Source organism: Mus caroli, unplaced genomic scaffold, assembly GCF_978045245.1.
Source record: "Mus caroli unplaced genomic scaffold, Mus_caroli_1 scaffold_1, whole genome shotgun sequence".
Lineage (NCBI taxonomy): Eukaryota > Metazoa > Chordata > Mammalia > Rodentia > Muridae > Mus > Mus caroli.
Window position 1 is genome coordinate 60934663 of NW_028227256.1, and position 26231 is coordinate 60960893.

At 42.9% G+C, this 26231-nt stretch overlaps 1 protein-coding gene across 5 annotated transcripts in view; it reads right to left on the reverse strand.

Annotated features, from left to right (window-relative positions):
* Klf7 (KLF transcription factor 7) overlaps positions 1–26231 on the reverse strand; it is a 91414-nt gene that overhangs the window by 25106 nt on the left and 40077 nt on the right. For 4 of the 5 annotated variants that reach the window (XM_085837877.1, XM_085837859.1, XM_085837866.1 and 1 more), the window contains one exon: positions 20901–21531. In XM_085837877.1, coding sequence (XP_085694003.1) covers positions 20901–21531 — 631 coding nt within the window. The remainder of the gene's footprint in view (positions 1–20900; positions 21532–26231) is intronic. The other variant, XM_085837887.1, reaches the window with a different exon arrangement.

Genomic DNA, 26231 nt, shown 5'->3' on the forward strand with positions numbered 1-26231 from the left:
GTGAAATGTGCCTCCCTTTTCTAGTTGTCTATAATTTTGCCTGATACATCTAGGCATCTATCCTAGGGGGAGGGAGCGAAGGAGAAAAATGAGAATGAATGTGGGGGAGAGGAACAAAATGTTCACCTAGACAAGTTTAACAATTAAATGCATCTCTGAAGAGACATCTTGAACAAGTGACCTGATTCTACCTCTTCTTAACGGCTGCTCCTGTTTTACAAATCATGGTGGAATGGGCCATACGTTAATATTCATTCATCAAGCACCTTTTAAGTACTGTATCCCTTAGTACCTTGAGTTGTTTTATGGATATTTTGTTTTTTAACCCTCTCAGTAGCCCCTAGTGAGACAGTGGCCCCTTTGTTCTAGAAGAGAAATGAAGCTATTTACCAATTCACCTAGTGTATGAGGGAAAGAATGAAGATTGCAGGCCAGGCAATCTAACCTTAACTTACAAAACATACATAATCACTACATCACTGCCCCCTTCAACAATTACAATAGACAAAGAAAATGCATCTTTACGTTCCCTTTGGAGATAGGTTCTGATAAAACAAAGGTTTCAATGGGCAAGAACGCCATAGCTACTTAGATGTACTCATAGAGTAGTGCTTTTAAAACATGAAGCAAAGGAACGTAACCTGCAAAGACTAAAAGCCCTCCTCTCCAATAGGTTCGAGGCCTCAAGTTTGGTGTAGAGAATAGTACTACTGGCTACAGGAGAGGAGCGTGGGTAGGCAAAACTGCCGGTCACCCTCATCAGCATTTTGTCATTTCACTTTCTCCGCTTTCTCCAACATCTCTGTTACCTGAAACAGTTCTAGGGAAACCAAAACCAGAATGCCTTAAGGCCAACTACAAAGCAAGCAGTCATTCCTCACCAGTGTCTGTGAAGGCTGTAAACCTCAGCCAGAGAATGTTTCCCACAGGTTCTCCACAGGGATCGAGGTTCTCTCATTCCTCAGACATAGCCTCTCCTATACCTGGCCCAAGCAAAGAGAGGAACTGAACCTTGGAGGAGTGTTCTGTAGCATTGTCCTCCCAGGTGGAAACATTTGATCCTGCAGAGATGCTCCTTAAGATGGAAGGCAAACAACCCAAAACAGCTTCAGGAAGTCCCTGAAACTGAGCAGATTCACTAAGCCCCTCCTCCCAAGAATAAACCATGAAGACTGATGAGAATTACCTCAGACAAGACAAGCTGCAAAAAGGACTGAGAACAGACCGACTGCCTAGAACAAAGAGAAACCAGCTGAGCTGCCTGGAAGAAAATGTTTAGATCAACTGATACACCCGGAGAGGAGACTCTCTAACCTGTGGAGCTGACTGCCTATAGGCTATGCAGTATGCACCAGGTTCCCAGCCCTTGTGAGCTGTCACCTATGCTGAGGTATTATTCATGGGATGCAGCTGTCTTTGGTCCTTTCTGTTCCTGTAAGTAACCCCAAGAAAACTTATTGGTTCACCAGTAGTAGTGAATTACTACTCTGCAGTGGGTAGACATGTGTGCTGCATCTCCTCAGAAAGTCTTGTCACACACCAGAGAGATACACAATGTGACTAGAGAATAAGGAAAAGGCAGATTGTGCAGGCTTCCCGCGTCTTCAGCACTGCAGATGCTGAAGGATTCCATTGTGAGCAATCTGTATGGAGATGCATCCTAAGTGTACAGTACACACAGAACTGCAGTCTGTGAAATGGGGGAGGAAGGTAGTAATGGAAGGAATATAAACTAGCTCAGTAATTATTTATATTGATTATATTTGAAATTATATTTTGGGTATACCAAGTAAATAAAACAGCATTAGAATTAATTAATTGGAACAACCGATTTCATTTTAATTGAAAGTGGTAGAAAAATATTTTAATTACTTATGTGGCCCCATCATCTTTGTATTGAAACCTTTTATGGACAGGTTTAATATCTTGGACTTCACTCTATGAGTGTGGGACTGTGAGCTTTTCAACAGAGGCCAGACATGATCAGGATTAAACTTGGAAGACATCACTCACTCCACTGTGGAGAATGGGCCGAAGCAGACGATGGTTTGGGGTGAAGAAAGCAGGGGACCCTGGAAGGCTCTATAAGCACCCCAGGGAGAGAAGACAGTGGTTCCAGCATGGATGTGACCATTCACAGCAGCAGAGCTGGAGAAAGTGGGAAGATAAAAAACATACTTAGACAGCAGTGACTTTAGACATGGCCACTGGCTGAACGGGAGCGTATCAGGGCCTGTCTCCCAGGGCTCTGCCGAGTGCAGTGTGCACATGCCACCACTCAGCGTTAAGATTGCTAATATTTATGGTTTATCCTGTATTCTGAGGTTGCAGCAGCCAGTGTGCATGAAGCTCTTCTTCAAGAGGAATGCATCATAGATGCCCTGGGGATGGTGGAATTAGAGCACGCTGCTCCAAAGTGCTTTCTTTCTGAAGAGCTCAGACCAACTACCTACGGCTTCTGCTAAGCCAAGAAACACTTTGGAATGCTGCCGGAAATGGTGATAGTAATTGATGCTGAGTCCAGGAAAGAGGCTGAAAGTGCAGCAAATGGGACCCGCTGGGCTGGAAGGGGCGGGGCCTTTGCTACTGGTACCCGTTTCTTAGTTTCCTTCCTAGGGAATTTTAGCACAATAGTGTGGCAGGCAGAAAAAGCTTCATAATCATGCCCAGGCTTCAAGGTCAGCTCAACTCAATGACCACTTAGTGCAGACACCTAAGCTCCTGCACTGAAAAAATCCTGCCTTACCTATAAGCACTCAGTAAAATAGCCCAGATAAAGAACCATTGGACTCCCTAATTTTTTCCATTGAGTTCCAAAAACTCAAAAGTTTTCCCTCTACTCCAGCCAATACTGATTCCTCAGAGAGGGCACAGGGTGTAAATGAAGCTAGTTCTCGGGTCTCAGTTTGAGAAAAGCACAGGAAATCGCCCAAGAAAAGTGAGGTGGGCATTTGAGTGTTAACTGTACAGAGAGAGGAACACCAGCCTGCGGCTGCCGTGACATCGGAGGCCTGCTCCTTCCAGGGCAAGCATTATCATGAATAATTAAAGCCAAGCTCTGCTTATCAAAATAAATGAACAAAGGCTTCTCTGACAGAGCAGTCCCTGCCCCCACCTTTTAAAAGGCTGTTCAGGAGACCATTTTCCTAGCTCCATCTCCTCCTTCCACCCTGAGCGTCTTCAGAGCCCTCCTTGTCAATTTGGCTAAATTAGCAAGCCTCCCCTCCATATGGACTTGCAGCCGTAAATCACAAATATGACTGTGTGTAAAATTATATAGCATGGGCCCAGTATAATAATAAACACATTTATATTTTATAACTGCTGTTTTCTCCACAGCCAGGCTGCCTCATTGCCTGGGCCCCAGAGGTTCCCAAGTACTCCCCACTGGCCCCCACAGTCTCTACATGTACAGTCTCCCCCCTCTCCCGGCTTGTCACACACAAACTATCTGCCAAGTGCCAGCCAGATCCTCTTTGTGACATGGTACCAAGACAGGGAGCTCCATGGGCTCCCGGCCCTCCATGCAGCTACACACAAAAATGATCAGGTGACTTTTCAAACCATGTCAATGTGGGCCCTTGACCCACAGGCCTCAAAATTTCAGTGGTTTGAGTCTAAATCACATCTGAAAAGGACACGCATTTGGACAATGTAGTTGTGTATACAAAGATCTGATGCCTCAATAGGGCAAGAGCTGCTCAGCTAATTTTAAGGATTGCTTTATTCATCTCACAAAAGATTAAAAAAAAGTTTAACAGTGGGCCCGTGGTAATTGATCCAATAAGCTTTGTGCGCATGGCCCTTCGAGGCCACTCCGTGACAGATGTGGGAAGGATGCATGCAGGGCTTTCCTTGGCTGAAAAGGATTCTTTCCAACCCTTGGCTTTGATCATTAACCATCCTAGTTTTGGTTGAAGGAGGGACAGCAAGGGAAATCACAGGAAAAAAAAACCTGTGGCATCGGGGCAGGGACACGAGGACACATGGATGGACTAGTACGCACTCTAAATGCTTAGCGGCAAATTCCAAACAAGCATTATCGAATGGAGATGGGGATAGGCTGTGCCAATTACAATGGCTTCTTAAGTTTATTTCCTTGGCAAGCAGGATAAAATGAAAGGAAGAAATAGATTTGGAAACACAATGATTCGTGGAAATAAAGGACCATACAAAGGAGAATCCACAGGCACAGTCCTTGGAAGGGTGAGCCCTCAGCAGTAATGCATGCCATTCACTTGGCCCCCTTTGGCGTTAGTATATTTTTTTTTTCCTTCAGATCTCTGGAAGACAATGCAGTGCCCACAGTTCTGCTATTCCTATACATCCTTTAGACAGGATGGTGGGAGACAGCCGTTCTTCTTCACTGTGTGCTGTCTCTGAATGCAGAGGAGAGATCAGAGCACACACAATAGGCAAGTCTAGCCCTGGTTAGTGCTCTTGCCCATTTGTGGCACACAGTTCCTGCATTTCCCAAGCCATCCTCTTCTGAAGACATTTAGCTCATCCACAACGATCCGCAGAAAACTGGGCCTGGGGGCAGGGTGGGGGGTTCACACCCATCAGAATTATTCCTAACTTCATATTTTTCATATAAGCAAAGAAACCATTCTTTCAAACACAGCCAGGAAGACTCTGGAAATCTGAATGAAAACCTTCTATGAGACCCATACACAGCATCCTTTAATTTCCCTGCAGTACCTTCATTTGAGTTTCCAGCTTTGTGAGCAAAGATGGTGGCTACTAAGGGACCAGAGGAAAACTTCTGCTCATACTTCTTGCCATCAATTCTCTGCTAGAAGATGTCATTTCAAGAGTCTGCACCTTGCATCTGTTTGCATCTTTCAAACTAGATTGTGGTTGAGAATATCCACACAATATCCACCTATGACTGAGGACTACCCAAGGCAACCCATGGAGAGAATGCATAAGACACTCCATTTTCTCAGCTACTGTGAACTTGTCATCCCATTGGACAAGACTGATTCTTCCTATGATCGTTGGCACACGTGTGTTACGCAGAATAGAAACCAGCGAATCATTTATTTTCTCTAACAAAACCAAACACACTTGGTCTGTGTTGTCAGGGTTCCCCAAAGAAACAGCAGGTCCTCAGGGAAAATGGTGTGAGAAGCTCTGCTAGGGACCATGCTTAGCGATCTTCTATAGTCTTTCTCATCTGTAAAATGGGTATGAGAATAACTAACTCAGACAGGTGAGAGTTAAATGAGAGGATGCGTGAGAGAGAGCTTTGTGAGTTGTACAGACTGATGTAAGAGGCAGTACTGCTTACTTAAGTGATTAAGTGATGTAGAAAGGCTATTCCCAGACTTCGTACCAAATTGTCTTCTCACCCTCAAAACTAGCCCAAGACACAATGCCTCAGCCTCTCCCTTCTTTGGCACATCTGCTCTGGGAAACTGGTAAAATAACCATTGCATCTATAGGTCATCAAGATAAATATTACTGATTCCCAACAGAGTTTAAAACTAAGGTCCAATAACAACTGTGATCCAAAACATGACACTTACTGTGACCCCACGAGGCCAGATCACTAATGGCAATCTCTCCAAGTGGCAACGGATAAGCTAATCTGCGTGAAAGCCACAGATGTCACGTACTCTCTACAGCCACATTCACATGTATAAGAGCAATACTGTCGGCAGTATTATATCCAAACAGCAAGAAGAGTGGCATACAGTTATAATAGCATATTGTCCATTGTATCTGGGGATAGCATGTCTGACAGTCTTATTTTCTACGCATGTGAATAAAGCAAAAGGAGCCAATGCATAATTCACATCTCCTCAAAAAATGCACATATAAAGTACACGTGCAGGAGACTGCGCCTCTTAAGTCCTTTTATCTGAAATAGCACTGTTCTCCCTACAAATTCCAAATACTTCTAGGATATTCCTTGCGGTGCTATTGCAGATCTGAACAGTGAATGACGGAAAATGTACCGAAGCAGCAAATCAAATACAATGCCAGGTCTCCTCAGTAAAGGTGATATCTTTAGGCTGGAAATACATCTCTTATTTCTGTACTATAAGAGTTAATCTTTTTGATAGCAGGGAAATCGGTTTCATAAATCTCTGTGGGCATGCCACATGAGCAGACAGGTATAGAAAGACAATACCACATGGCAGTGCGGAGCCTTGTGCCCTGGTCAGCTAGGCCCACTTCCAGCAAAGTACTGCCCTCCTATATACCAGCCTGGAAGCTCATGTAATTCAAACCTTTTTGCCTCTGAAAAATCTCAAATTATTACAGGTCAGGAGCCTTCAATAAAAGCAGTATGGATGGTGCTCATGAATGTTAATCTAGAAAGGTAAGCATCTAGCAAGTAGGGTGATTTTCCTTCACCTCCTAAGGGGAAGAAACAGCATATGTTCTAAGTCTCAACAGAAATAATAAAGTGTGCAGTGCAGCTATTTGGTCCATATTGTTAAAGACCATTAAACAGAAAGGAAAGCCTGGGTGATGGTCTTAAGTGGATAGGAAATATTCTTCAAGTTGTCTAGAGCAACTTGAGAGCAGTGACGAGGCTGTATCAGGGAGCTAGCTCTCCGCCTCCGTTGTGAAGCTGTTCTGTGCATCGTGGGATATTCAGCAGACTCTTAACCTCCATTCACCAGATGCTAGTATCACCACCCTCTACCTCTACCGAGATAGCAGATGAAATGCATTCCTCCCCCGAGGGCATCTCCCCACCCCCCACCCCCACCCCCCACCCCCCACCCCCACCCCCGGCCATGATCTCACATTTGTGAAAGCGGCTAGAACTGAGTGAAGCTTTGCTTTCACGTGTAGTGGCTTGTTCAGCCATGGAGAGGCGGCCTCAGTTTCCCCTCGGACTGCTGACTTTCATGTTCTTGTTGAAGCTTCATTAGCCTCAGTGCTTAAGAGTCAGGAAACATGTATCTGAGCAGGTCACTACCCTAGTGAGAAGGTGGTCATGTAAGACAGGAAACACACAATATCCACCTAAAAGGCAGAGTGGGTTAGAATTCAGCTCTGCTCCCAAGCACAGGGCTGCACCTGCCCCATGCTGGGGGCACCAGTTCCAATGCCCTCAAAGGAATGCTGAGAGCTCTCACTGATCCATGCCAGGAAGTACTGATGGCCCAGCCGTCTAGCCTGATGTAATAGGTGTTAGCTTTGTGAAGCACAAGCATTGCCAGCCTGTTCTTAAGACTAAAGAGGTGATGCAGCTATATGGTCTACTTCCTTTCTTCAAACCCCAAAGCATACTTGATTCAATAACTGCATTTTTACAGTTGCTTTAGAAATGGAAATGCCTCAAGAAAAGAAATCTATTTCCTCAGAGCGTACAAAGGGAACTCAGAAGTGTGTACTGATGGTCACCTGTCACTGGGACTAACCACAATCACCCAAGACTTCAAAGGCCCCCACCTTGAGCTTCCTTGATCAGAAATACAGTGAGGCCATATTATCATATCCAAGTAATGGACAAAGACAAATAGGGCCAGGCACAAAACTGCTCAGAACTCCTTTGGGACTTTTCGATTCACACACTGCTAAGTCAGCTAGGAACAATCTACAACACACATTTAAGAAGTTGTTATTCTGGTAATTTGTTACCAACAATGGCTAAACCTTCCAATTACCAACACTCTTCCCATCAGAATATAAAACTTGTCTAACAACAAACGAATGTTTTGACTTTTGGTGGTTCCATATGAGCAAGTGGTACATCTTTTTAATATATAATATTTAGGAGTAATTAACAACTGGAACTCTTAATACAGACAACAGAAATAACAGTGTACCTGCTCTGTGGTGTCCTCTAAAGGTGAGATTTGTTTCTTGCTCGCTGAATGCAACTAATGGCCAGCTGGTTTTCTGCTGGCCTACGGGGCACACCACAGTCTCGACATCCACCTAGCAGAATGTGAGTCTACCTACCGATTCTGAAGCCCTGTTAAGCAGAAGTGATTTCACAGAGCCTGGTCTTAACAGTGGAAAGGGTCTGCATCTCCATCAGGCTCTTCCTGTCACACTTCCAAAAGGGCACAGGGACATCGCAAGGATGGAAAACCAGCAGTGGCCATAAGTGTCAAGTAAAAATGAGTCACCTTTGATCACTATTTCTGTGTACAGTCACCCGACATGCTCAGAGTTTTCTCAATAAAACTGTTCCATCCCAGGGGGAATGAGCTGTCTCTTCAAGGGGCCCCAATTTCCACAGCCTTTCTCAACCGTTTAAAGTGGCTATCCTTGGAGCATGACTTCACATCTCAAGAATCCTCTCACACTTCCAGTGAGAATTTCAGTCATGATGAAATGGAAACTTCTACTTGAACAGGTGATGTCAACAGCAATTATACATTTTACTTAAAAACAAACAAAAACCACCCTTTTTAAGAATCCCAGATAAAACCTTCAGATTTATTTTGCTTCGTATCTGGTCACCTGCCGTAAGTGATCAAGTTGTGTAAAACATGCATTATAATTTTTTTTGTGGCTGCAACAACATACTGTCCTTAAGCCTAAGATATGTGCTGTGCACATCAGAGGAACAAAACCTATAATGCTAAGTCAGCAGGGTCCAGAGGCCTTCCTTTATTACTTGGTAGGGAACAAAACCACCGGGAAAATCCTATTATGTTTTGGTTCACTTTATTTTGTACTTTGTGCACTGTGAATCAACAAGCCTTACAAAAGAATCCTGTCCGTTTAAGAGAGAAAGTGGTACTACCCTGGAGACGTTCGAGCTGCTGCTTTGTTAGTGACTTGGTAATTTTAATGTTTGTGCAGATTCTCCTGGTGCCTCTATCAAATACCAGTGTGTAATGTTTTGCCAGGTTTTTTTTTTTTATTTTCCATAAGAAGGCCCAATCTATCATTTATGTGATTGGTCTTTAAATGCCTTATTTCTTTTAAACTACACTCATAAGGCACACAGAGAAAGGAAAGACTTCAAGAGCCTAATGCATTTTTTCAGAGCTAAAGGGTTTAGTGGAGAAAGCAGGATAAGGGGAGGCAGGTGCCAGACATTGTGTAGAATTCGCACTTATGCTCCATTAATTGCCAGCATATCTTCCTCTCTCCTTTCCTCCCCTCCCCCACTAAATCCCTCTGGAAAACAGCAGAGCAGCAGGCCCAGACTGGTACCCAGCAGCAACACCAGGAGCAGAAGTAGCCAATTACCCTCCAGAATACAAAGGGGGAGGGGGAGAAGAAATGATGCAGTTACCTAGCAACCAGAAGGAGCAGAAACAGCTGTGTAGCAGGCCCAGGCTGGTACCCAGGCAGAAGCAGGATAGCCAATTAGCACACTGTATTTAATGCTGATGTGGTTTCCTAGTAACAAGCTGTACAAGTCTGTGTGTTGAATTCTCTCCCCCACCCCACGTTTTCCTCAATCATGCACAGTATTACTATTTGCCCTAATTACTGTTTCTCCTCTGCTTCAAGCAACCATTATTTTGTCCCCAGAGAAATTGGAAGAACTCAGAAAAAAAAAAAAAAAAACTTCTGTAATGACAGTATTTAGTTTCAAAATCAGTTTAGCTATAAGCCTTGAAACGCTAAACAACAACAACAAAGAATGAAGAAAGAGAAAAGCCAGCAATTCTCCCTCTGCCTAACTGTCAGAACCTAGGAAACCTTTTCTACATGCAAGTGTTTGCATACAAGTGGAATAAAGGTGTTTACAGTATGTGCCAGCATTTGCCTTTCTCTGCATCTTCAAATAGGTCGGATCCTCTCTGTACTTGAATTTATTCATATTGATTTTCTGATGCTCTCCTGAACACTAGGAACATAAAATGTCTTATTACCTGTATCATAGAAGGGAGATGTATCTTTTGTTGCTCTTTCTAAAATACCAATACTAGTTTCAACAGGCTCATGAGCAATTGCGAATTCAATATGAGCAATCATTATTTCCTTCCTACAGGTCGAGTGGAGTGAGGGATGCTGTGTATCCCACTGTAGGGAAGTGGAGTGAGGGATGCTGTGTATCCCACTGTAGGGAGCTCCTACTTCCATGTTATCAGTTCATAACCAAGCAATGAATCCCACTGAGGTGACATGGAACTCCGTGAACATACAAATACAGAAAAACTTTTAACATGACTTCTCTACAGTTATTCTAAAATATATTTCCTGTTATACTTGATGTTGATATTCAGTGGAACATATACCAGGGGGAGCCTTTCCCTTATATTCTATCCGCCATCAAACATTGGACAGTTCTCCTTTTCTCAGGGTGCCTGTCAGAATTCTAGGATCTTTCCCCTTTGACATGATGTAGATTTAAGAACAATGCATAGTCTTTCTTTCAGACTCCCTTGATATGGAAACGAGGGCTCCAAAGGATGGTGTTAGAAAGAATAGCACCCCTAACTAGACAATTTCCCATATGGAGGGGAGATCACCTTTTTGGATGCAACAAAAAGACTGAAATCCTTTATGATCTTTAGTGCATCTGGTGAAATAGGTGAACTGTTTTGTCGCAATACGCCTGGGAATTTTGAAACATAAGTTCCTGCGAACAGAATGCACCTCTTCCCTGATTTCCATATATTTAGTGTTCATCATGGATACACTGTAAAGGCAGAAACAACAAAAGAAACCAGAGTATCTGTTATGATGCTAAGGGACTTGTTCATAACATAAAAGAGGTTCAAATTATAAATGCATTTTAATTTGTGAACACAAACAGAAGAGATCTTACCTGAGTGCAGATACAATCTTAGAGGAGAGAAAGGGGAAGACACGGGTCAGAAGAGATGAGGGACTTCCAAAGAGGTTTGGCCTAGGACAAGACTGTATCTAGGCTCTGTAAGGAACTTTCAGTGGGTTATTTCTTAATCTCCATCTCCGTTTGCCGTATGCATCATAAGCTCTGAAGGCAATAGCATTGAGTGCTTGGGAGCAGCAACATTGTACCAAGGGAGGCTAACCCCAGCTTTGCCTCGGCGAATAACGAACACGGTAAAAGCTGCTGCTGTTTGATTATTTTAATGGTCATGTCTCCACTAACATTTAGTATGATAATTGTCATGCCAATATATTATCTGTACACAAAACTGGAGAGAAGCTACTCTTAGGAAAAGACAGAGAACCCAGAGAGAAGAATGGTGAAGAATGGAGTCAATTTGAATATATCCATCCATCATGTCTCCCAAGTGACTGAGCGACTCTTCATATTCTATAATCTCCTATAACTGAGAATTTTAAAAATTAAAAGAAGAAATTGCCTTTTTGTTCTCAGTTATATGTAAGCCACCAGTCAACCTTATTTACTGCTTCTGGATCCTAATTTACAGAAGGCTAGAAAGAGAACTGGAGGAGGGGACTAAGGGCTTTGTCTCAGGTATTTGGGTAGGGAGTGCAGAAGAAAGGAATTGAGACTTGAGGAAACCAGACTTCCCGGGGCCTTCAGTATGCACCCATTAGGAACTGTCTAGATGAGAAGGGTCAAGCTTTCTATGAGTCTAGTCAGCATGGAAGCCCAGATTCCCAAGCAATCCCACAGGCTCCTCAGAACGCCTTTCTATGAAAAGTTGGTTTCCCAGTGATGTCCTGTCAAGGCTTCAGCTTTACTTCCACTAGACTCACATTGACTAAATAGAATGAAACAAACCAGACCCAGACAAGCACTGCATGTTTTCTCTCATGTGTGGAACCTAGACTTAAGTCTGAACACATATATGACATGAAAGCAGAGAAAGAGGTAAGCAGGGGAGGAGTCTAAAGAAGGAATGGTTGGACAACACAGGGTAATCAGGAGAATGAAGAGGTCACTCGTGTACAATCTAGTTTACTTATTCACACAGACATGCACACACTCAGAGACATGAACAAAGAAGGCAACATATGGGTATACGAATTAGACAAGTGAGGGGACAGGAAGGGGGTGAGGAAAGGGAAGGGGTCAACTACAATGACACACACACACACACACACACACACACACACACACACACCTTCCCTCTAAAACAACAACAATAAAAACCAAACAATCAACTTTTCATCCGCCTCAGTCAGCTCAATGCTTGTTCTGCAACCTTGAGGTTCTGAGTTCCATGCCAGTACCCACAGAAAAAGCTGGCTGTGATGGGGTACACTTGACCTGCCAGCACTGGGGTAGAAAAGACAGGAAGATGAGGCCTGCAGCCTAGCCAGCCTGGTCTAATCAGCCCGCCTCAGCTCACAGTGAGAGATCCTGTCTTAAAAACAAGGTTGAAAGCTTCCCGAGGTTGTCCTTTGGCCTCCACACATGTGTGTACAGAACATGTGCACACACATTCCCCCAAAGACACGCTGTTTTACAAGAATCCTTTCATCTGTCATCTTTTCATTTTCAGGAAAAGGCCAAGGTCCAAGTTATTTGTTGTTATTCTCTAATTGTTTTTAAGGCTCAACTCTTTTTCCTAATTCAAACACAATCACTTCATTATTGCTCAACTTCAGGAGATCAGGAGACTTATAAAATCTATTGCCTACTGCCAGCAAGGTCCCTTAAGAGCCCCTTACTCCCTTAACTTCTGCTCCTTACAGCACACCACTTCACTTGCTGACATCTTCAGAGGAGGGCTATGATCATATGGTCTTCCTATGCTTCCTATAACAAAACTTACCCTGCTGCCATCCAGGCTCTATACTCTACCATGAGAAAAGGGTCCCAATTCAACATTGTTAGGAAATTGCATTTTAGGCTTCTGTTCTAGAAGAGACACATTCTCAGAGATGAGAGTAAGGAAGAACTTCTAGTCAAGCAATAAAATACTGATTAATTTCATGTTTCTCTCTTTTTGGTTCCTTTATTTTAACATACTTATTTACTGTGTGAACACCAATTATCCATTAAAAGGACATCTGCAATAGGCATCCCACAAAACCTGTATTTATTACATTATACTATAAGTATAATGATAAAATTAATGTGTTTATTGTGTATATGCTGAGTTTAAACCATTCTACCCAACATGTGTTTACATAAATTTATCTTCATAAATGTTTAGAGACTTCATATTACTAGATTATCATGTGGTGAAGTCTAGATTTCTCAGAATCATAAAATTCTCCCATTAACTGTCTCCTATCACCTCATTTCATATATCTTCGTTTCTAGCTCCAAGTCTACTAAATGCAGACTATTAAACTCTCCCCCCTTGTAAACTCAGCCTTTAACCCCTATTCTGCTTCCCATCCCATAATAGAGGCCTAAATGACTTTCTGCCTCAACACATGGATAAATGTCATTAGCAGCCATGTGTCTTAGCAACTTAAAGGCCCCTTTAATGTCTTTAAATTGTCCGTATTTCAGTGGCTATTGTATAAATTCAAAGGAATCCTGTCTACAGCAGGAGGCAGTTGAAAGTGGGCCAATAGGCCCCCTGCAGATTGATGCTGAGGTATTTAATTTTATCCTGCTGATATGCCTGACCTTGAATTAGATCTTCTATTTATATAAATTAGTGTATTATAACATTCCTGTCATTTAAAAGCATGAAGAGCATCACTAAACATCCCATGCAAAAAGGGAAAAGTGACTTTTTAACTCGAATCTTCCATGCTGCCTCTTCCTATTGATAAAGCCCTTGCCCATTCAATGCCAATTCCTCCCAAAGATTCCTCAGAATGGCCTTCCCTGTTCTCTGATGGTGACTAGGTGGCACCGTGCCTACACCTGTGGGCAAAGTGACAGTTAGACTTGATTCTCAACTTCATGGGATTTAGCATTGTCTCAAGGTTGGAAAACCTCTTAGTGTGCTGGTAGAGGGAATTTCCTAGATGTTTAACAGATGGGAAGACCTAAACATGGCCAGCACCACTCCATGAGCCAGGAGTGTTAGGCTGAAAAGAAAGGAGAAAGTATGAGTCCCAAAATGCATTTCTCTGCACTGCCTAACTGCAGTCACAGTATGATCAGCCATCTTGCCTGCCTGCTGCCATTTTGCCTCTTGTGTTGAGAGGCTATCCCTGAAACTAGCAACCACAGCAAACTCTTTCCTCCTTAAACTGTCAGGTGTTTAGTCACAGCAACAAGGACAGCAGGTACTGTCAGCACTTCATACCCACTTGAGGGACAGCTGAGGAACAAACAGAGGAAGCAAGGCAACTGTTGCCCTGAATGAAAACCCACAGGCCAGGAGAGCAGCGTCCCACTGTGATTCTGCCCGTGGGAGGATCTCATAGCCTACACTGTCAGTTTACCTTTCTAGACCTCAGTTTCCCCTCTGTGTGTGATGCTTTTTGCCCTTTTTACTCCACAGGGATAGTGATTAATTCCTATTGTTTTAACAAACAAACTGCAATATCCTCAAACATGTCTCCTCTTAATCCTAAAAACGAAGATGGCAATGATCATAATGACAGTAGCTAGCTTTGCTATTTCCTCGTCCTGAGTCCCAGGTGTCTAAAGAGAAGAAGTATATGTAAGGTGGCCCTAACTCCTTTAACAATTTTTAAAGGTATTTTCCTTGTTCACCTGTATTCAGACTATGTTACGGATAGATTATGAAGAAAATCTTACTTCCCCTTGTCATTAGAGCACGGAAGTTAGAAACTGAGACCTGAGCACTGTTTCTTGATTCCATTCCTTGCCCAATCATCTGTGAGCTGTGTGATGCTGAGAAAATGATCTGACTACTCTGAATATTTCATTTCTTCATATGTAAATCAAGACAATACTCATTTAACATGGGAACTGGAAGGATCAGGATTGCATTTATAAAAGGTGCTTGTGAACAAGGCCTGGCGCACAGTGGTACTTTTAAGGTGTCTGTTGAACAAGTAAATAAACAAATTATGTTCAAGTTTTAAAGAACTTTCACTATGTGTAATTTATGTATATTATATGTATATTAAAATTACTTCTGTTTATCTCCCAAACATCCACAATTGTCCCTTTGTTTGAAATATCTATCGCCTCTTAACTTCAATTAAAACTGCCCCAAAGCAGGCTGAAGTGTTAAAGCCAACTTCACTCTTGTGTTCCCTTAGCTGCAAAGCATCCTGTTACACCCCTCAATGCAAAACCTATCTCCTTCTGTACATTAAATACCTCCCCTCCCTTCCAGCACTCCCATCCCACAGAAAGAATTCTCCAAGGAGCACCCAAGAGAGCAGGGCCCCTTCATATCTGCCAATGAGTGACCCGGAAACCAAGATTTATTTGCTGATCTCTGTGTTGATTTTGTCTACACAAGTCCACTCTGAACACTCTGAACTCGGACATGCCTTTCTGTGAATCTCCAAACAAGAAATGCCATCTCATGGACACAGAACTCTTCCGCCAAAGTCGTTTCTTCTGAGAAGTGACCAGGGAGAAATGGGAAAAACAGCTTTGTCTCTGCGCATAAGACTACTCACATCTTACAGATTGTGTGCTGCTGAAAATGAACATTCTGGGGTGATTTTCTTAAACACTGGGAGTAGAGGTCCCTGGTATTCCAATGTAAGGGTAATTCAGCTAGCTGTAGACAGGATAGGAAAACTAGGACCACAAAGAGTCAATGACTGAGAAAGAATATCACATATATCAGAAAAGGGAGTGTCAAAGGCGTACAATGTCATGACTGCTGAAAAGCTGAATTAACTACATGCCGTCATGTACACACACTCTTCCAAGATCCTTCTAAATGTCCCTGTCACCCCATTCCCTGTCTCAACTTCTTGCCCCTCAACCCTGGATCCCATCTCTAACTTCTCTTCCTTTAGAAAACAGTATTTAGGCCCAATTTACCAACTTGAACATCATCTGTTACAAAAAACAACCCCCCCCCCAAATAAAACAAAAAAAGAACAAAACCAAAAAAAATCCCCCACATATCTCATTGCTTGATATGCTTTGGGCCAAAAACTTTGCGGAATTCAGCATTTTCAAAAACAGCCAAAGAAGAAGAAGAAGAAAAGAAGAATGAGTGTCTTTCCAGCCCACTAAATCTCATCTATATAAAGACTCAACGAGTAACATTTAAGACATTCCTGAATGTGAGCAAATCCACATCGCCAACAATGTATTGTCTTTATGTGGAGAAGACAGAGGCCCACAGGTTTTATTTTATTTCATTTCATTTGGCAATTATGTCTCCTCATATTACCATATAATTATATAACTATATGTATATATATATATGTATATATGTGTGTATATATACATATACACACACATTCACACACATTCACACACATATTTATATAAATATGAACTCTAGAGAACAAGAGGCCAGTATCTCTCCTTTCTCTGGGATTCTTTCCTTAAGGTCTTTTTCTATCCCCAAACACCATAAAAATAAGATATATTTCCACTGACTTGGAGTGAATCTTATCTTTGAATAGTTTGCCTGGATCCATTCATAGGCCATTTTTAAACTTCATTTCGATGTTCGGCTGGCGCTCTCCCCTCTACACTCCTTCTATCAGCAAGCAGACTCTCCCACCCCAGATCCCACTGCCGTCTACCCATGCCCTTAAGCTTTCTCCAGCCCATTCCCTTTATATGTAGGCACTTAATCTGATTTTACCCTTCATGCTTTTTTCATTACTTAGTTCATCCACAGCACATAAATTAGCGCCTTTGTTTTCAGTTCCCCATGTGCCCCATTCACACCAATTCCAAATAAATACTTGATTCCCATCCATTTAATCCAAATTAATTCATATTCCCTCTCCCATCCTCCATCCCTACTCCTGCCCCACTTCTCATGCATTTCTCTTTCTTACAGCATTGGCTCCTCTTCTTTTACCATGCTTGTCTTCCAGGACAGTGTAGATCTAGAAGACTCTTGTAGGATGGATAGTGACTGCTTCTCTTGCTATCTTAGGAGAGCCTTGTTCTACATCTCTGCCAATTTCCATAGGCTAGAGCCTGCAAGGTCAGTTTAACTCTGCACCCTGGCATCCACAAGCATCATCCCTCCCCAGAGACACATCAGCCAACTGGAGTAAGATAAGAAAACTCACTTGACTATGAACGTACTTCTTCTAAATGCTTGGGTGCAGTAACGTCAGAGACATTGTATTTTCTGGTCTTGGAGTAACCATGATGAAGCATAAGACTCGGTTCAAACACAAATTACTTTTGTCTCATGAACACCTTACATACATAGCCTGAAAGCAATATTTTATAATAATTTTTGATTTACCTGCATTTTGACTGTTCTTTGTGTAAATAGTCAGGTGTGGAACTGTCTACTTGTGGTGTCAAATGGGGATCTCAAATAAGTTTGCAGAGGGCCAGCAGAGATGACTGCTAGGTCCGTGTTTACCATGGAAGCATGAGGATCTGAGTTCTGATCTTCAGCAAGCACATAAAAGAATGCATGAGATGATTCTGAATGATAGTCTGCCATCCTCAGATGGTGCCTTGTCCTCATGAGAGACCTTCCTCCAGCAGCAGACTGGAGAGGATGCAGAGACACACAGCTAATAATTATGGGGAGAGAATCTAAATCAGAGGTCTCCACGGGCTCCATTCTCTCAAAGCTCGGGGAACTCAGAGAAAAGCGGGGAGAAAAAATTACAAAGGTCAGAGGGGATGGAAGACCCCAAAATCTTACTTTCCATGATTCAGTGGGAACATGGCCCACTGAATCAACTAAAGAGGGCTCATACGGACTCACAGAGACTGCATGGGTCTGCATCAGGCCCTCTGCATATAAATTATGGCTGTTAGCTTGGTGTTTCTGTGGGACTCCAAACAGTGGGAGTCGGGGTATCTCTGGTTCTTTTGCCTGTTCTTGGAATTCTTTTCCTCCTATTGGATTGCCTTGTATAGTCTCCATATGGAGGCTTTTTCCTTGTCTTATTGTACCTTGTCTTGTTGTGTTTAGTTGTTGTCTCCAAGAGGCCTGCTCCTTTCTGAAGGGAAATGGTAGGGATGGGGGAGCAGATTTAGGGGAGGGAGAGGTGGAAGGAGAGTTGGAAGGAATCGAAATTTAGGATGTACTGTATGAGAAAAGAGTCTATGTTCAATAAGTAAGTAGATAAATAAGGAATGAAGTAGGCAAATAAGTAAATAATGAATAAGTAAATGAATGGATGGATAGATGAATAAATAAACACATAAATACCAACTATGGCAGAGTATGTCTATAAGCCTAAAGCTGGAGAAGTGGAGCCAGGAGGATCCTAAACACTCACTGTGCCAGAGAGCCTAGCCAATCAGTGAGCTTCATGTTCAGTATAAGAGCATTTCTCACAAACTAAGATGGGAAAGAGATTGAGGGAGGCACTGAATATTGACTTCTGGCATCCATGTGTGTGCGCACATACCCAGAACTCTCATAAACACACTAAAAAGGAGTGTTAAGAGTTTGGAACATTTTGGGTTTGTGGTCAAGGATATTCAACCTTTCTCTAGGTCTAGCCAACCGACTCATCTCTAGATCTCAAGTTTGCATAAAGTTGTCTCACTCAGTTATTGCTAACCAGTGTCAACATCAAGAATAACAACCCAAACCACCCCAGCAGTAATAATAACAAAACAACTCCACTACTACTGTTAATGAGCTCGTATGACCTGCCAAGAGAACTGCTTATTCAACCTTGGAAACTATCTGTTATGTGGACACAATTATCTTTCTTTATAGATGAGAAGACTGAAGCTCAGAGGAACTAATTTATGTGAGTCATAAGTCTAGTAGGGGACAGAATACAAACCCAAGTGGACTTGGTTATAGCGCCTGGCTCTTAACTGCTACTCAATACTGCCTTTCTCATAATACACACTGACAAGGCCAGTTGGTAAATTCTGTTGAGAGGGATCTTGGCACTTGTATTCATCACAAAGCAAGTAGTTGCTGGAGCTGTGCATATCAAGCTCCACCTTGGTACATACTCTTAGTAGACAGTTTCAAAGAACAAAGGCCCAAATAACACACCAGTCACCACAGTTACCATCTGGATCTCTCTGTTGGGGTAAAAGGTGGAAAGAAGAAAATGCTCTGGAATTTTACCTACCACTCCCCAAATCTCTGTTCCTCAGAGCTACTGAGCTCCTACACAAGAGGGAATCTGTTTAGTGTCAAAAGTTCAGAAAGGGATCTATCTACTGCCATGTCTTTCACAACCCAGCACATCTCAACATTCTTGCTTAATTTTGCCTTCTCTGGTTTCCTTAGTGCGCAGGAGGAGTGAGTTGTGTATCATCGTCTGCAGGTACTGTAGCATCTTTGACTCAACAAAGAAAGAAAGAAAAATTAAAAGTTTAGAACAATATCAAAGGAGAGGGCAGATAACACAAGGAAGCATTGACTTTGGTGTGTCAAACTGAAGAACTTGAGCTCAGATTCAGATAGGAATCTGAAGATGGGCCAGGAGATGCAAAAGCTGTGCTAGGGAGACCATTGCCCAAACCTAGCAGGAGTCACATAGCGCTTTCAGCTCAGTCCTAGGGGTGAATGCCTAAGTCAGGACATAGGAAGCAATGTAAGCTCTCTTCATTGCACAGAAGTACCCCCGATGCTTAAACCTGTGGCATCTGCTCACACAGGATTCATTTTCCCTCAGGAAAACTGTTCACCATCTCACAAAGACATCGCAGGGTCCACCCAAACATCAGAGCTGAAAGAGGCCTTCAGAGTTAGTCAGTGTCAGAGCTGGAAACAGAACCCAGGTTGTCTGTCTTATTAGTCAAGGCAACTTCCTTGGTGACACAGAGTACAACACCCACCACCACCATGTCAATATGGTGGCCCCATGCCCCATCCCAAACCCAGGTTGGATGGCTTGGTTGTGGTTTTAGGCAGGGTCTCACTATGTAACCCTGACTGACTGGTACTCACTTAAGTATATAAGACTGGCCTAAAACTCATAGAGATATAGCCACTTGTTTCTGCCTTCCAAGTCCTAGGACTGAAAGGCCTGCACTATCATATCTGACCCCTCACAGGCCATCACCCACTTACCCAGAGCACACTCATTCTCTCTAATACCGCTGGGGAGTCTCCGTACACAGTATACAAGAACCATACAAGTGATACACTGTCATCGACTCACTTAAAAACCACCAATCCCAGTAATTGCTCCTAGTGGCACATTAGCCGACCAAGAAGAAACATCACCCCAAGCTCTAACCCCAGAGCTGAAAACAAAGACAGTCTCAAGCAAAATGACAATTTCCTTCTTTGCTGTGTGAACCCCTCACTCCCAAATAGTCCCACTGCCCTAAAGACCAGTATGATTCCTTGGGATCAGCACAGAAATTCTGAGTGAAATATACAGTCCCCCAGTCACCCTTCCCCACCCATCCTTCCTCCCCACCCCACCCCAGACACACATAGAGCAATATAATCACTTTAGCAACTTCTTCTCGGTAACAAGCTCATTAAAAAGCAATTCTGCCATCTCCCCATAAAGCACGCGCCAGAGAACAATGCAAAAGAGGAGATGCCAATTAATTATAGAATGATCACATCTAATGAACTCTGAAACCCTCCTGCTGTTGGTGACTTTGATAAAAAATCAGGGATGCCGGGGAAAAGATTGAACAGGGACACCCTGGCTACCTTGTTTAACTGTGAATGCTTTGAAATGTAGCCCTTCAACTTGTACTGTTGATCAAACCTGTAGAGACACACTCACAAAACTATGGCAAATGCCAGTGTAGAGGGACTGGGGAATGCCACATAGGTCTGTGAGTCCTACCACTGCACACCCCCCCCCCCCTTCACTTTCCATTAGACTGGTTCTCTGCTGGGGTTGGCTTTGCCTCTGAAACTAGCTCTCTCCTCAGCCAAGCAATGACAAATCCATGTCCTGTGCTGGAACTTAGGGTCAGAAGTGAGTCACTCCATTTCCCTCCTGCCTCTCTGTACCCTCGAGTGAGCATGAAAATAACTTCTTATAAGAGAAGCCCATCCCGCCACAAAGGGAACACCCAAAAGAGGAAGAAACGACCTGCGGCCAACTTGTACCACTACCTGTGTGAGTCCTCTGGTGGGCCTTTAAGTGGGAGCTTTTTGTATAAACTTTCCGGCACCCGTTAAACTGACAGCGATGGACCCTCTTCTTGTTTTCAGGGCATGTGTCAGCCCCTCCCCCTCCTTGCTCACTGTCGCTCTGTCCACTCTTAACTGCTCCAGCTGGTGTCACGGCTGCTGCCGCCGCCACCCCTCCCACCTTCACTGAGCTGAGGGAAGCCTTCTTGGCCACCAGTTTCAACGTCACTGTGCCATCCACGGCTGAGAGAGTCTGTGAGGTTTTGACCAGATGGCGGCTGAGCTCAGGGGATGAGGGGGGCGTTAATGAGGTCACTGCGTTGAGCTGGGCCTGGTTGACGGCTGTGTAGCTGTCTAAAGAAGAGCTGGTTGGCTGGAGGCTGAGGCAGGTCTCAGATAGCAACTTGTCCCGAGAGAGCAAAATGTCCACTGCGGAGCTCTTCTCGCAGATGGTGGCTTCCACTGGGAGCAGCAGGGGGTCTAGGCGCCGGAAGCTCTCCTCAATGCACGGGGGAGGAGAAGCGTGGAGGAAGCAGTCCAAGTCCTCACCAAAGGTCTCCGAGATTCGCCGGGGTTCTGTCTGGAGGTAGCGTTCCAACTCAAGGCATGTCTGTGAAGGAAGGAAGGAGAGAAGTAACCATCAGAGGTAAAGGACACCAGGACGCCATGCATGTATTGACTGGCAAACTAGGAAGACAGAGAAGATGTTCATGCCTAGTGTCTGAAATGATCTTCTTGCCTATGAACCTGATGCTTTGGTATTTACTCTTTGAGTATTTCTGAAGAGTTCAGCAGGGCCACATGGAATGACTTTAACCACTGTTGCAGAGAGAGACCCAGGGTCCCAGAACTACTTTACACTTTGCAAAATCCATAGAACCCCAACATCTAAATCCTGATCTCTTTCCATTCTTACCAGTCCAGCAGGTAAGACACTGCAAACATTCCTAGGATTCCATGGAAGCAAGATGCAAATAGAAGGAAAGACTGCTCATGGCCTCATTTCAATCCTCAAAACATACTTGGGTAAGTCACAAAACTAAGTCAACTTTACGAACTGTTCTGCACAGAAAACCAGAGCTAAACAAAGAAGCAACTTGTGAAGCCATCATCCAAGAGCCAGCCCTGCCTTGGGTTGGGCCTGGATTCCATGACTACTACAAGGAATAGATATCATTCTACAGAATGTCTATTATACAATCCTTGAGACTAAGACAAAACCCCTATTATCCATATAGTACACCATAACAAATGCAGTTGCTCTCCACTGTGTGGCAGGGGCCATGGATCTCATCATGATTGCTTAGCACCTCTGACTATCCAGTCAAAGTAAGCTCAAAGACAGCAATTATGGCCTATCAAAGGTGCCGGGTGTGGCGGGGCATACTTTTAATCCCAGTACTCAGAAGTCAGAGACAGGCAGATCCTCGGAGTCTCTGGCCAGCCTGACCTAAGGAGTGAGTAAGAGAGCTATAAAAGACGTAAGATTATAAAGCACAGCATAAACCTTTCGCCTGGTAAACAGAGAGGAACCAAAAAAGTTTAGTTTTAGCAAAAGATCTTCGACCAAGTTGCTAAGTAAGTCCTTGCAAAATGGTAAGGACTTGGTCAAAAGTAAGTTTGTGTTGCAAAGTTCCCTCTTTTGCTACTCCAGACAGACTCTTACATAAAATGGCATTGCTAACTTGCACAATCACCTCCCTTCCACCCTCTTCTAAAGGCTTCAAAAAAGAAATGCTAATGGCAATTCAAAATACGACTAGCTCCAGATTTACTGCCTCCACGATGCTTCAAACCCAGCCAGTGTGCTGGCTATAGGAAGTTATTCTGTTCAGAACATATTCTGATGATATACCAAGTCTGTCAAGGATTTTATTTTGGTAACACTTAAGCCAACCAGTTTTTAGTCAGACTTCAGGTAAGTCATTGCATTTCTGAATAAGAACCAGAAATCATAACCAAAAAAATCAGCTTTGGGCTTCACTGCTGGGATTAGCGACATGAGCTAATGAATAGTTTCCATATTCGCTCAACATTCACATTACAAGTATTCATACTACTACTATGCCTGAAGCAAGGCTCGGGAATGTATATGATAAAGATGTGATCATAGATGCACGCAATGTAGGCGCAGAGCAAGCAGTCAGACGCTGAAAGTGGCAAGAATTCACAGAGTGGGGTGAGAGCAAATGCACTCGTAAGTTGTTAAGGGCTCAGTGAGTAAGGAACCCTCCACTGTCTGATATGGCGGCGCCCACCACGGAAGGCTTATTTGAAAACTAAGTTCTGATGCTTTAGTTACCGACTAAATAAATATCTGGCTTGGTTCTTCCAGGCACTTTATATTACAAACAAATAAGCCAATACTGCCACCTTCTTGGGTGTAGAATTTGTAATACCCTTTGCTGGAGCCCTTTCTGAATCCTATGTCTCAACCTTTTGTTCTCCACCTAATTGCTGTGAATTTTATCACCTTCTTTTCACTGTGGAAGCCCTCAGTCAGCACCCTAGTAGATTCACCTCTGTGTTATAAAATTCTAATCTTGAAGCTATTAAGCCCACCCTGCCCCGCCCCCTAAACTATTTCCCACTACATACAGTGCCTGGCACCCAACAGGTACTTGATGTTTATCAAGGATATGATGACTGTGCACTACTGCTGTGGCCATTATATCTCCTCCACTTGTCAAAAGTCAGTTACCCCAGCAACTGCCCCACCCTCCAACACCTAGTGAAGATTAGAAAAACAAAACAAGAACCTGGAATATAACTGTAGAGTCAGTTCCCTTCCTCTTATGTATGTGCCATCAAAATCTATTTACTTCTCTTAGCTCTCCAACACCTTCACTGTTTTTCTGTTATGCTTATTATTTTATAGCTGTTTCAGTAGAGGACTCCATCATTACTGGGCGCAAGTAGAAGGTATGTTAATTTGGAGATTTTTTTTTCTAGATATCTATTACTGTTTCCTGGTTTTATTTCTTCGTGATCAAATGACAGACTTTATGGGTCTCAAGCCCTTTAAATTTACGGAGGTTTCCATTACAGTGCAGAGTATGGCCCATCTTGCTGAGGCAGGCAGTTTTAGAAATGACCACTAAAACATGGCTTTGAATATACAATCAGAATCAAGGATGTTTCTTGCCCTTTTGCCCAAAGAGCACAACCAGAGTTTTGAGAGTCGGCCATGCTCCAGGTAAAAGCCAGCTGAGTCATGGGTTACTGGACGTCCTCGGGGCAGTTCTCTGTCTCCTGTGCAAGGATTAATGTGACACACCTAGTTGCTGTTGTCTGCGGATAGAGCTTTACTATACCCTGTCTATTTATACAGATTTCAATTCAAAGATGTGAAATAAATGGATTGGTATGAGGCTCAGATCCCTTCATATTGTACATTCTGAGAAGCTGGAATATTTTAAATACATTCAGACACTATTATAGAAGGATTTAAAAAATAGCTTTCTCAGTACACCAGGCTTTGCCTCCAAGGAGTCTCTGTGCTAGGAACAAGGAAATAACACCACTTCTAAAATCTGGGCTGCTTCAGAAAGGCTGTAATTTGTAGGGTATCTTCCATGACTGTCAGTCAGGAGGTGCAGAAAACCCCATGCAGTTACTATGAGGGACTTTTTTTTTTTTGTCTTAAGAAAACTAGTCCCTGTAATCTCCATTAAAAATAAATAATAAGTAAGTAGCTTATCAGCAGGAACTAGGACGAAGAGTTTAAAGAATTTCCTGTCAAGAATATAGAAACTAAAGTGCTACAGGTAAAGAGAATGTTATGATGAAATTATATCCAAGACCAAGAGTTCACTTGCAATATCATTTGTAAGTACCTGTAAGACTGCTTTAACCAATGTCTTCAATGTTTAATTTGAAATTGGTGCTACTAGGTGTTCATGGGTTTTAATATTATTAATTCTACACACCCATACAGGTGCATACAGAAAGAAATGTGTTTATATTATGTACAGATATACATACAGGTATCACCTTACTGTCTTAATAAAAAAATCAAAGGTAGAGATACTCTACTTAGCAATGGCACAGAAGCCTTGGTTCCTAAATATGATTATCCATCAAAGAGCAGCAGAATTTACTGGAAAACTACTTGTTCTATGAACTGGGGTAAACACTGTAAGCTAAGCCAAGAAGATCCTATGGACTCGGAAAATAAGGAAATGTAAGGGGTGGCTCAGAAAGGAAGAGGGTGGCGCAAAGACTCTGTGCTGTTAAAGAGATCTTAGTGGACACATCTGGACAAGGAGGGAAAATGTTGTTAATGATAATGAATTATAACCCATCAAATAAAACAAAACCCCGTGCTAAATGAATGTAATAAATGAATGTTTACATACAGGGAAAAGAACAGTTTTTCCTTGTATAAAATTATAATTTATGTGGAAAAAGGTTGACAATAACCTAAAAAACAATCATGAGTCAAACAGCAATGCAATAATGATACAACTAAGACTCATCAATGGAAGCTCAAGTCAAGAGACAAACATGTAAGGACAAGACAAACACCCAACCAGACGGTAAATCCAAAGGCACAAATGGCAACTTCACAGTGGGGAAAGATAGTGGATAGCACCTGACCCACGTGATCATACTTAATATACCAGTGACAACATGCACCCTTTGTGTGATAGGTTCAAAGAGGTACTGCATTGTATGTGGCATTCCTGCCCAAGATGCACCAACACAATCTAATCATGAGGAAACATCAGACAAGCCCAAGTAGAATCCATTACCCGAAACAACTGGCCGGTTACAAATGTCAAGGTCATACACCATAAAGAGGGGCTACAAAGCTGTCACAGACTAAAAGAGATGATGTGACATTTAAATACAATGGCTTCTTAGACCAATCAAACATTGGTAAAATAATGCAATTCGAATGAAGTATGTAAACTAGCTAGTGGTATTTTTCTCAATGATAATTTCCTGGTGATGATAATAATACTATAGTCAGTTACAGGGAAGGGAAAAATGAAATAGAGCAAGCACCAGCAAGCTAGTAATGTCTCCAGGCTATAAATATGAATAGGGTTCACATGTTTCTCTCCATTCCAGTGACAGTCCAGCCACCAAACTCCAAGTCTGGGTCAGCAGGTGTCAGTTTAATGACACAAATTATGCCGATCTGCTATCTCACTTTGCTGAGAGAGGCTTCTCCTGGCTGACCGAGCAACACAACTTAAGGCTTGATCCATCGTATCAACCTGAGAATCTTCCCAAGTGCTAAATGACTCTCGGATATTTATGAGTAGTCACAGATGAGCTCTGTGAAGACTGTGATATCCCAAC